Below are 12,590 nucleotides of genomic sequence, written 5' to 3'. Positions count from 1 at the left end.
AAAAAAAAAAACAAAAAAAAAACAGAGAACATCTCTGGAGCCAGATGTGTTTTATGTAAATCCTGGCTCTCCCATTTACTAGCTATGTGACTTTAGGCAAGTTACTTAATTTCTCTGTACCTCAGTTTTCCTATCCAGGATGTGGGGATAGAAATAGTACACATATCATTGAATTGTCATAATAATTAAATAAGAGAGTATTTGCAAGGAAATTAGAATAGTGCCCGGCACATAGTAAACACCACGAAAGTCAGTTAATACTATTATTAGGATTGCATTTGGTGTTCACTGTCATTATTCCCATTTCACAGATGAGGAAAAGGAAGGTTTAAGAGAAAAGAGGTTAAGCAACTAAGCCAAGATCAGAGACTCAGTCACTGACAGTCCTGTGCCAGAACCTAGGTCTCTGCCATCCTATCCAGGGGGTTTCCCACTCCCGACACTGCCTCCCAAATTTACTAAATAGAAGCAGTGGGGTCAGTGCAGGCTGTGGAATGTCTGGGCAAAAAAAGGGTGAGGCCAGTTACAGTTCACACTCCCTTTTCCTGAGAACTGGGGAATCATTTGTAAAGGAAGAACCTCAAAGCATGGGAAACATTCCACATTTCAGCGCAGTTCTTTTGGGCATGTGGTATCTCTCTTTGCAATCACTTTGGTTTTTCCTCCACCTCGGCCCAAGCCATCCCCATCACATCTTTGGACACCTACAAGAGCCTCCAATTTTGCATTCTCCTTTCTACTCTTTCTCCCTACTACAGCCAAAGTCATGTTTATAAACATAAACACGACACGTCAGTCGCCTGATTAAAATCCTTCAATGACTCCCCTCTAAGGGCTTGGGCTAAACCCCTTCATATGGCCGATAAGATCCTGCCAGATCTGCCCCTTGCTCGCGTTTCCTGCCTCAAGGCCCATGTCTTGTGCTCCCAGCAGGTTGAATTTCCTCTGTTCCTCAAAAGCCTGCCCTGGTGCTGGGGACACAATCTCCCCTGCTCTAAACTTTTTTTAGTCTTGGAGGATCCTAGTCACTCTTGATAAAGCATCAGTGTAGTACTCCACTCTTGGGGGAAGCCATTTTGCACTGTCACTTCACTTTCCCCCCATGACACCCTGTATCTCCTTCTTGGTAGCATTTACCGTGAAGCACTGTGATTGCTGTATACTTTGCCTGCGTTCCCCATGGGACTCTGGGCTCCCTGAGGGCATTCATCATTCTCTGGGTCAGTGCTAGGCCTGGCACCTTGCACAAGAAATGAGTTATTCACATATTGATGATGGAGATGCTAGCTGAAACTGGGGAAGTGGAGTCTATTGCCGAAGGGAAAATTGTAGGTAGAGTGAGAAAATAAGATTATTAAGAGGACATTCCTAAAGATGGCAAAAGGAGACTGGTTTAGGCAAAGACCCTATTATTGTGGGGAAAGAGAGATTTCTGGAAGAATAGTCGGGATGAGGGAGAAGAGGAGACTCACTGACCAAGTTAGGTTCCAAAGCAGGTGGGTGTGGATTAAGGTGACCAGCCAGTCCTGGTTTTCCCAAGACTGTCACAGTTTTAAAACTAAAATCCCTGCATCTCAAGAAAGCCCTCAGTCCAGGCAAACCTAGGATGATCATCGTAGGATGGAATCGAGATTATTACAGGAGCTTGTGGTCTGCGACAGAAGGGCCATCTCCTCCTGGAGTTATGAGGCAAGGCAGAGAGACGAAAGGCAGAATTAAATAAGTGTGTGGCTTTGGAGCCAAGACAAAGTTCTGCCTCTTAGCTGTGTGATCTTGAAAGACTTAAATCTCTCTGATTCAACTTCCTGTTAACTTGGCAAGAATGAAGAATGAGCCACGTGAAAGTGCCTACCCCAACTGTCGGCCCCCCACAGAGCTTAAGTCACTTTTGTTCTCTCCCTTTCTCGGCTGCTCTCATCTTCCACTTTTCTTCCATTTTTTCTGTTTGTATCCTTGATTTTTGCCCTTTATTCTCTTTAGTCGCTGCTACCTGCTATTCACGTTGAGTACCACCTACCGCCAGAGGGCGGAAGAGGGAAAAAACACCCCACGGTGCGTGCCCCTCTAGCTCTCCCGGGCGAGCTCTCAACGGCTCCTGCTGGCCCAGCTCCGCCGAGGGGGTGGGGATCCCGTCACGTGACCGGGGCACCGGGCGCCCGCGCAGGCGTGGGGTCCGCGTCGCCGTCGCCGGGCTCCGTCGTCCAGCTCTGCCGCTCGCGCCGCTTCGTCTTCTTAGCGCCTGAGGCGGCCGCCCGGCGGGCGTGTGGGTTTTCCCCCTGCCGCTGCCGACCGCGGTCCAGGACCATGTCCCGAAAGCAGGCGGCGAAGAGCCGTCCCGGCAGCGGCAGCCGGAAAGCCGAAGCCGAGCGCAAGCGGGACGAGCGGGCAGCGCGTCGGGCCCTAGCCAAGGAGCGGAGGAACCGGCCGGAGTCCGGCGGCGGCGGCGGCTGCGAGGAGGAGTTCGTCAGCTTTGCCAACCAGCTGCAGGCCCTGGGGCTGAAGCTGCGGGAGGTGCCGGGGGACGGGTGAGGCGGGCCGGGAGCGCGGGAGGCGGCGCCGGGGGCCCCGCCGGGCTTGGCCTGGCGACCGTCGCCCGCTGCCGTCCGTCCATTCATTGGGGCGGCCCGAGCGCCTCCGGCCAGCCAGCCGCTGTTCCGAGTGCAGGGTGTCCCGCGGCGAGCGAGGCTGACCAGGCCCCTCACCCCGACACATTCCCAGTGACCTCGCAGGATCCTAATTGTGGCTGACGCCGGGAGCCAAACAGAAAGTGGGCCTTGAGAGAATGTTGGAGCAGGTCCACTGGATTGGTGGCCAGGAAGGTCTCTATGAAAGGTGACATTTAAGCTGAGACCTGAAAGAATGAGATGAAGCTAGCATTCGGAGAGAGTCATAATGACATAAGACAAATATAAGGAGGCGTGAGCCCCACTTGGTAGAAAGCTTTGCCACCTTTGGGCCCTCGCTGTTGTCTATTGCTCCCTTTTACAGTTGTGAAATGAGGTCTGTTTATTGAGCTGAAGGCACCTTCTCTAATTCTTGTTTCCGTGGGTCTCAGTTTCTTTTCTGTATGCAAAGGTGCTTCCCTAACCTTGCATGGGGCTTACTTAGAGTGGAATCCAGGTCCAGCTTTTTAAAGAGAGCACCAGATAAATACGTGGAGGCTGGAGGGAGAGAATGGGGAAAGGAAAAATAGTTTCAGGAAAGGGCATATGGATCCAGGAGAACGAATGGAAGAAGAAAAAGGGTGAGGGAGCTGGGATGAGAACAGTTAGCATCTCCATTGCAGGAGCAGGTCAAAGAGGGTCTGGTTGCCAGCTGTCTCACTCCCAAAGAGACAGTGTTAATAACAGCCTGGCTCTAGTTTTTTCCTCCTTGTATTTGGGTGCTCAGGTTGGGCAGAGGGAAGAATAAGATGAAGCTAACGATCATGCAGAATCACCTTAGATATTAACTGTGGAAGAAGGCGTTGATTTTGCATTACATTGCAGCTTATTGATCAAGCCTTTTTGTTGACTGGCCCTAATTTACTCCTCTCACTTTTTCTTATTGTCTCCCAGTGCCTCAGGCAAATAGGATTTCCTTCTGTTCACAAAGAGTTCACTCTTGCATTGGTATTTTTCCTTAACATGCAATTAGAGCCTGATTGCCTTTATTCACCATCCTCTAGCATAGTACGTGGTACATAGGAGGCAAGCAGTACATTTGCTGAATGACATAAAAATGTAGAGGGAGACCAGCTAGCCCAAGCACAAAGCACTGTTAGATAAACCAAAATACCTATTGAAAACAGTGGAATTGGGGTGGGGCTTGGGGCTCTTCCTTGCAAATAATTGGATTGCTTGTGCAGTACCCTGGACATGATTTCTCAATGTCAGGGTATCTAGAAACCTGAAATACTTAAAAGATAGTTGCTCATGAGTAGGAATCAGAATATGGGGAGTTATAAAATCTTGAGAGGACTTTCATAAAGTTATGGGAAACTTGGGGGATACTACCTCTACTCCTCCCCCCCCTCCCCAAGAGCATACTTCTCTGTTTAGCACATATTGTTTGAGTAAAGTGCTGCTAGGCACATGTTAACAACTAAGATACTTAAGGGCTTCATAGCCTTGTAAGGGAGAAACATGATGGCGGGTCTCAAACGTTTTGGTTTTTAGGATCCCTTTGTATCTAAAAATTATTAGTATTTTTGAGACGGAATCTCACTCTGTCACTCTGGGTAGAGTGCCATGGTGTCAGAGCTCACTTAACCTCTTGGGCTTAAGTGATCCTCTTGCTTCACCCTCCACAGTAGCTGGGACTACAGGCGCTTGCTATGACACCTGTTTCTATTTTTAGTAGAGATGGGGTCTGGTTCTTGTTCAGGCTGGTCTCCAGTTCCTGAGCCTGTGCAATCCTCCCACCTTGGCCTCCCAGAGTGCTGGGATTACAGGTGTGAGCCACCATGCTTGGCCTTAAAAATTATTGAGGACCTCAAAGAACTTTTATGTGGCTTATAGTCGTCAATGTATATTAGGAAGTAAAGCAGATATTTTTAAAACACAAGAATACACAGACACATTAGGTATCAGAGAGATAAGCTCATCAGGTAGCTGCTGGAAAACTTAACTGTACACTTGTGAGAACAAGAATGTAAAAAGTAAATAATATTTTCGTTTTCAACTTGTGGATACCTGAAAGGGTCTCAGAGATCTTTCCATTTCTTTGATCCCCTAGGCCACACTTTGAGAACAGATTATATAAATAATTAAAATATAGTTTGATCTGTTTTTAATAATGGTAACATGTTATGGTGGTACTGTGGAGAAGGAAGTGGCTACCACTCCATGAAGTCGTGAGGAGTGCCTCGTTCATTCAGCAGGTATTCATCTAATATACTGTGTGAGAAGCTGTTCAGACAAGGTCATACTCTGATTGGGTCATGAAGGTCTAAGAGAACATTCCAGTCTGAGAATTAGTATACGCAAGGCACAGGAACACATTTTTGGGAGATCTACAAGTGTGGGATGATAGTATACATAGGGTTCAAGAATAAAAGTGAGGAGCATGAGGCTGCAGAGATCAGCTCAACTGGAATGCTCATCTCTCCCTCCTGAGGTCTCTATTTGGATATTGTTAGATAAAATAGTGATATTTCTTATGTGGGTTCCATAAAGCTAACCCCTTTCACTGAGTATCAGGAGATGAACTGTGGTTCAGCCCTCTTCGTATTTTGGTCCCTTTGAATATGGATGGTGTTTCTTGTGTATGTGATGGGTTGGTATCAACAGATTTTTTTGTGTGTATGTGAGACAGGGTCTTGCTTGGTTGTCTGGGCTAGAGTACAGTGGCGTCTTGATAGCTCACTGCAACCGCAAACTCCTGGGCTCAAGCAGTCCTCCTGCCTCAGCCTTCCACAAAGCTGGCACAGAGTCTGTGCCACCACACCTGACTAGTTTTTCTCCTTTCACCTTTCCTTTCCTTTTCTTCTCCTTTTTTTGTTTTGTTTCTTTTCCCTCCCTCCCTCCCTTCCTTTGTTGCTCAGGTTGGTCTCAAAAACCTGGCCTTAAGCCATTCTCCCACCTCGACTTCCTAGAGTATTAGGATTATAGGCGTGAATCATCGTGCCCAGTCAGATTTTTTTTATTAATGTTTTTTAAGGACTCTCAGGGTAAAATATAATGAAATTGTGCTTCTATTTAAAGAAATAGTTAACAGCCTTTATTCTTTCTTCCTTTTGTTCTGATCTGATTACAATGTTGAGTATTCTGACACAGTATCTAGCTATAGGCATGTTCATTGTTGGCAGTATGGTACTTGGAGCATTTTGGAACCTGTAGCAGGGGTCCTCGAACTTTTTAAACAGGGGGCCAGTTCACTGTCCCTCAGACCGTTGGAGGGCTGGACTGCGGGCCCCAGGACGAGTTGGTGCTAAGCAGGACAGGCAGTGGTGGCAAAAATACCCAGCGGGCCGGATAAATGTCCTAGGTAGGTTGCATGTGGCCTGCAGCCCATAGTTTGAGGATGCCTGGGAATTGGGGATGAATTAACCAGTATCATGTAATAAAGCACTTACCTCAGTTAAGACAGTTTAACATAGATTAGTCAGGGAACTACTTAACAGGGTTTCATAATGCATCATGGACCACTTAAATCTTTGATGTACTATCTGGAGGGTGGACCCACATAAATTGGATTCATTTTTAAAACAAGAAAGAAAGAGTTTAACCTAGCCAAAAACATGGTTGGCTATAGAGTGACAAGAGTCTATACCTGGATTAGGCAGTACAATATTAGCATTTCTCTGAACTATGTCCCATTGTATCTTACTAAATGTGGCCCTCAGTCTCGTACTCATTGGTAGTATTCTAAAATTAAAATACTGAAGAATCACTAATTTTAACTATTATCTATGTTACAAACAGATAGTTTAAAAAAAATTTTTTTTTAAGGTAGAGTCTCACTGTGTTGCCCTCAGTAGAGTGCTGTGGCGTCACAGCTCACAGCAACTTCAAACTCTTGGGCTTAAGCAATTCTCTTGCCTCAGCCTCCCGAATAGTTGGGACTACACGTACCTGCCACAATGCCTGGCTATTTTTTGGTTGCCGTTGTCATTGTTTAGCAGGCCTGGGCTAGACTCGAACCTGCCAGCCTCGGTGTATGTGGCCGGCGCCCTACTGTCTGAGCTACAGGCTCGGAGCCTAATTTTTTAATTATTTGTTTATAGAGACAGGGCTGTCTCTTCTCTGTCACCTAGGCTGGAGTGCAGTGGTGTCATCATGGCTCATTGTAACCTTGAATTTCTGGGCTCAAGTGATCTCACCTTAACCTCCTCAGGAGCTAGGACTTCAGGCTTGCACCACCATGCCTAGCTTACTGCTTTTTATAGAGATGAGGGCTTGATATGTCACCCAGGCTGGTCTTGAACCCCTGGCCTTACGTGATCCTGTTACCTCGGCCTCCCAAAGCTCTGGGATTAATGCGCCATTGGAGTCAGCCTAAATGGGCTTTGAAAGAAAAAGAAAGAAAAAACACTGCCTTTCGTGTTAAGTGATGTTTTCTGGTCTGTTACTTTAATTCCTTGTCGTTTCTTTCACTGCATTTATTTTTGGTTATTTCTTAGTGGCTGCCCTAAGTGTTACTATTTTCTATTGTTTTTAACTTTTATTTTGTTTTTTAATGTGACAGGATCTTAGGGGGTAGAAGGACATTGACAATGGTCTTGTCCGATTATCCATTAGTGCCGGCATCGCCTATGCAGCAGTTCTGTCTTTTGGGCCTACCTCAGCAGTTTTGAATCCTTCTGCCACTCTAGAATCACCTGGGGAGGGACTTCTGAAAAAATGCAGGGCCTGCTCTTTTCCCTAGATCTGCTATACCAGAATCTTAGGCAGTGGGGCATGGTAATTGATTTTTTTTAAAGTTCTCCAGATGATTGTTACATGGACCCATAATAGACAACCACCAATTTAGAGTCTAGATTCTAGACTAGTGTTTCTCAAATTGTAGCATGCAACATAATTACCTGGAGTGCCAGTTAAAACACCTGGAAGGACTAGCTTGCTGGGACCCAGCCCCAGAATGTCTGATTCAGTAAGCCTGGGTGGGGCCCCGTTATTCACATTTCTAATAGGTTTCCAGGTGATGCTGATGCTCCTAGTCAGAGAATACACTTGGAAAACAGTGATGTTGCCCAGTGCTGTCCAATAGAAATAGAATGTAAGTCATAGAAAAAATTTAAAGTTTTTCCAGTAGCCACATTAAAAAGTAAAAAGAAACAAGTCAAATCAATTTTAGTGTATTTAAGCCACTGTATCTGAAGTATTTCAACATATTATTCAATATAAACATTAATCTTTTACATTTTTTACACTGACTCTTCAGAATCTAGTATTTCATATGTACCAGCACACCTCACCTTCGATGTACCACGTCAGCTGCACAGTAGTCACGTGTGGCTACTGGCTACTGTATTGGACACCACTGATCTAGACAGTCGCTGAGAATTGCTAGTGATAGAAATCTGCAAAATCCTGCATCTATAAGTCTATCCCTGTGGCACTAAGATAAAATTTCCTTTTATTTGCCCAAATCTGTGTCTCTGTGGTTTCCATGTGATAGTTGGAGGCAGCTATCAGGTGTCCCCCTCAGCCGCCTTCTAGGCTGAACATCACTCGTTCGTGTCCTTCATGTTATACAAGCTAAAGCGCATCATGTCATCTGATTATGCCTCAGAATGGTAGCCAGTACCTTAGCTATGGTGTGACCTCAAAGAGTAGAACAAAATCTTCCTGTCTTTTTTTTTTTTTTTGGAACATTTGCTGTTACTGCAGCTTGCAAACCCATTAGTTGTTTTGGTGCCTGTATTGCAGTACTGTCTGCATTACTGAGCACGTAAAACATCTACATGCTGCTTATGTAGTTGGGTGTTTTGTGAGCTCAAGTGCAAGACCTTACATGTATCCCTATAGCAGGGTGGTTCTCAAGCAGGTACGATTTTGCTCCCCCAGGGGACATTTGGCAATCTCTGGAGACATGTTTGGTTGTCACAGCTGCTGGGGATGGAGGTGGTGGTGGTGTGATACTGGCATCTAGTGGACATAGGCTAAGGATGCTCCTAAACATCCTGTGGTGCACAGGACCCAACAAAGAATGACTCCAAAAAGTAGTGTGGAGATTGAGAAGCCCTGCTGTGATGTAATGGCTGACGTGTGAACTCAGGAAACAGCCTGATCTAGAGGTCCTCTGGGCAATGGTGCTTTGTTCCCTTGAGTATCTCAAGTGCTCTTGCTGGGCTCCCTAAGGGAGCCCAGGTCACTATAGTGTTTTGTTCATGTTTCCTATGTCACTATCTTGTAACCCTGAAAGAAAGGGAGGTGATTTCAATCTATCTTGATTTGTCTTTAGTGAGCTCAAAGAAAGTTTGGTAAATATAGAAAAGTGTATAAAGATAGACTGAACAGTTACCCCTGATTTTACTACCTGGAGGTAATGCCTAACGTTTTGGTGTTGGCATTTGAGTGAGACTATAGACTAGAGCCAGGTTGCCTGGACTTGGATCCTGGACCCACTGCCTTCTAGTTTTATGATCTTGGGCAGGTTACCCTTTGGGGGTGGTTAATAGTACCTGTCTCATAGGGTTGTGACAACTGAATGCATTTAATACATGTAAAGTGTTTAGAACAGTCACTGGCACATGTGTGAGCTATTTAAGTAGTTGTTTCAGAGGTTTTTTTCTTTGCATACACACATTGTGTGTTTGTGTGTGTGTATATGGTGTATAGATGAATATGGTTGATTTTATGCAGTGTATACAGTTATCTGTTAGCTTACTTTTCCCCTTATGGTTGAAAAAAGGACTATGTCAGATTTTAGCAGAAGACATCTCAGTCTAGCCTATGGAACTCTCTATATTCCAGTCCCTTATACAATTTTGTCTTGGAGTTGATGCAAAGCTTCTTGGTTTCTTATGTATAGACTCTTTCTTGCTTAAATTTTCCTTTCGCCTGCAGAAATAAGTAAGTCCTTAGAGGAGATTCCTGTCTTTCTGTAGCTTTTTATTGAAAATTTAGTTTTTTGAGTTGAAAAACAAAAACCCATTCTCCTACACACTTAGATCTGAAATTTTTCTGAAGTAATGAGTTTTTATTTTGGAATTAGAGTGTTAGCGTTTTTCGTTTGGAAGAGTAAACACTTTGGTGTGAAACAGCGCAACTGTTTGGCTTCATATTGGTTTATTTCCTTAGTTTTAAGGATACCAGATTGTGTTTATCTTGTTTCAGTCTCTGTGTATCTGGGCTTCTGTGTTTATGATATAGTTTGGAATTTTAGAAGCCTTCGATGAGTTTGGAAGTAAAGATGACTCTTGTAGTTTATTACCAACATTTTAATTTAGAAAAACAAAACATGCTTAAAGTTTTTGTTCAGCAGGAATAACAACATCTTTGTTGCTCCCTGGCGACAGATGAGGAGGCAAGGGGGAAGTGTCCTTCCACAGTCCTCGGTTTGTCGTCCAAGTGCATTCCTTCTCAGAGCTTTTCCCACTGTGTTTTTAGGATTCAAACAGGTTGTTGAGTTCAGTTGTTTGTATTGGGGGTCCTTTTGGGGACTCATTGTTAAATGAATGATTACTTACCTGGGTAGCTATAGTGCTATAGTGAAACTTGTTTTAGGGAAGAGGCAGTAGGTATACGTATTATCTTAGAAAGGGATCTGGGAATCATAGGCCTCAGGTCTGGAATGGTTATAAGGGCTGGACCTTGTATGTAGGTGATTAATGTTATCACCAGCTGCAATTGTTGAAGCAGCTAGGGCCTAGGGAAGTTGAAAGAGTTTCTTGAGTTAGCCAGCTTGTAAGTGGGGAGTAGAATCCTTGTTTGTTGCCTTTCAAGAAGGTAATGTGGTTGAATATCCACCCTAGTACTCCTCTGAGAAGCTAAGAAGGATCTTGTACTGTTAGACCTCTTCTGTGGTTGAATAGCCACCCTTAGCTTCTGAGAAGCTAAGAAGGATCTTGTACTGTTAGACCTCTTCTGTGCTTTAAAGATTTCCATGAATGGCCTGGCTTGATGTGTCATTATTTTAGATGAACTCAGTTCAGTTTTGAAAGGTCTTGACCAATATTTTTCTTTTGATAGCAATTGCTTGTTCAGAGCTCTTGGTGATCAATTGGAGGGACACTCACGAAATCATCTTAAGCACCGACAGGAGACAGTGGACTACATGATAAAGCAGCGGGAAGATTTTGAACCCTTTGTAGAAGATGACATTCCTTTTGAAAAACATGGTAGGTTCACCATGGGACACTGAATCCTTCAGGAGTAATACATTGGTTATTAAGCCCATTGGCATCCTCCACCCGCTCAGCCAGGGGTTTGATTCTATAAATTATGGTTTTCATTTATTCAGCAATTATTTATTTGTCTGCTCTGTCATCAGTGGAATGTTGGGTAGTTGGGAATCAGTAGAGTTAGCTGTATATGCCCTTAATAAAAATAATGATGTAATTGACCTGGAAAGCAGGCTATAAAGAGAAAAGCAGGCTATAAAGTAGTGAAGTCATGTGTAGAGGTATATAGATTGATTCCCCCCCCCTTTTTTTTTTGAGACAGAGTCTTACTTTGTTGCTCTTGGTAGAGTGCTGTGGTATCACAGCTCACAGCAACCTCCAACTCTTGGGAGCGATTCTCTTGCCTCAGCCTCCAGAGTAGCTGGTACTATAGGCAGTTGTCATTGTTGTTTGACAGGCCCAGGCTGGATTTGAACTCGCTAGCTCTGGTGTATGTGGCTGGCGCCTTTAGCTGCTGAGCCACAGGTGCCAAGCTGATTTGATCCCATTTTTTAGAAGGCATATACATACGGAGATAGTAAACAGTCTAGAAAAATACATTTTATGTTAATTCTTAGCTTCACTTATTTTTCAGAAATTACTCATACTCTTTAAATTTACTCTATAGAAGGGAGATAATAGCATCTATCTTAAAGGTCTTTTTGTGAAGATTAAATTAGATAACAAAATTAAAATAAGTTCTTAGTAAGTGTTAGCCATCTGGGGGTGCTGGAACGGTGGTATTTTAAATTATCTTCTGTACATTTTTCTGATTTTTAAATGATTATTTTATAATCAGAAAAATTAACAAAATTATATTATTTCACCCAAACTCCAAACACAACATTTTTATTTTTTTGAGGCAAGTAAATTAGGGATTTTAATTAATTTAATTTAATAAATACGAATTGAATAATAAAGTAGATACGAGTTTGGCTTTTTATCTTTTGAAGACAGTGTTGCTCTGTTTTCCCGGCTAACGTGTAGTGGTGTCATTATAGCTCACTGCATCCTCAAACTCCTGGGTTCAAGTGATTCTCCCTCCTGAGCTCCCAAGGGATTGAGATCTGTGAACTTTTAGACTTTAATTTCAGCAGCTATTTACCGAAGATCTATGTGAGGTGCTGACATATTTATGCTTTACAAGTAGCATTTTTGTCACAGAGCTCATAGTCTTTTCTGTCTTTTAGTGAGAAAGAGAATTATTCCTGTGTTTGAGAGAGCTAACTCTGGAGGCTGTGCTGAGAGTCTCCAAGAATGAAGAGTAGTTAGAAAGCTGTCCACATTGACCAGAAGATTAAGTAGAGGAGGGTCTCTGTCAAGGCAGCTACTGAGGATAATGAGTAGGGTCCAAAGCAAGCCATGCCATGGTTTGGCGGTATGATTGATAGGATTCACTGGAGGTGAGAAGGGCAGAGAGGAGACAAGGGTGATTCTGAGGTTTGCGTGGGGAGTGGTAGGTGGCTGTACTGTGAGCAAGACAGAGGGCAGCAGAAGGAGGTTGTTTGGGAGGTGACCCCAAACACTCCCATTCCTCACTAGGAAAGAACCATCATGAGGCATCACATAGCACAGACTTTCACGGGTGGTTTATACCAGTCGTGAGTTCTGATGGTGCCTCTTCCTGGGATTATTTTTTGTCTGGTTTGTGTTGTGAAATTCTATTTTGACCATCATCAGTGAAGGTCATATTGTGGAATTGGGGGTGTAGTTAGGACAGGAACCCCAAACTTTCAGTTGCCAATGTGATTGTTACTTTAGATGGATAGTGGAAAGGTGCCTT

General features: G+C 44.0%; 1 protein-coding gene across 1 annotated transcript in view; it reads left to right on the top strand.

Moving 5' to 3' along the window:
* Positions 1-2,181: 2,181 nt before the first annotated feature.
* The window catches only part of OTUD3 (OTU deubiquitinase 3), a 36,336-nt gene continuing 25,927 nt past the window's right edge, over positions 2,182-12,590 (top strand). The window contains exons 1-2 of the mRNA XM_012801469.2: positions 2,182-2,525; positions 10,617-10,765. Coding sequence (XP_012656923.1) covers positions 2,305-2,525; positions 10,617-10,765 — 370 coding nt within the window. The 5' untranslated portion in view covers positions 2,182-2,304. The remainder of the gene's footprint in view (positions 2,526-10,616; positions 10,766-12,590) is intronic.

The sequence above is a fragment of the Otolemur garnettii genome, unplaced genomic scaffold (genome assembly GCF_000181295.1).
Source record: "Otolemur garnettii isolate 467f Iridium unplaced genomic scaffold, OtoGar3 scaffold00009, whole genome shotgun sequence".
In the NCBI taxonomy this organism is placed as follows: Eukaryota; Metazoa; Chordata; class Mammalia; order Primates; family Galagidae; genus Otolemur; species Otolemur garnettii.
Note: the sequence above shows the minus strand (reverse complement) of the source record. Positions and strands in the feature narration are given on the sequence as shown.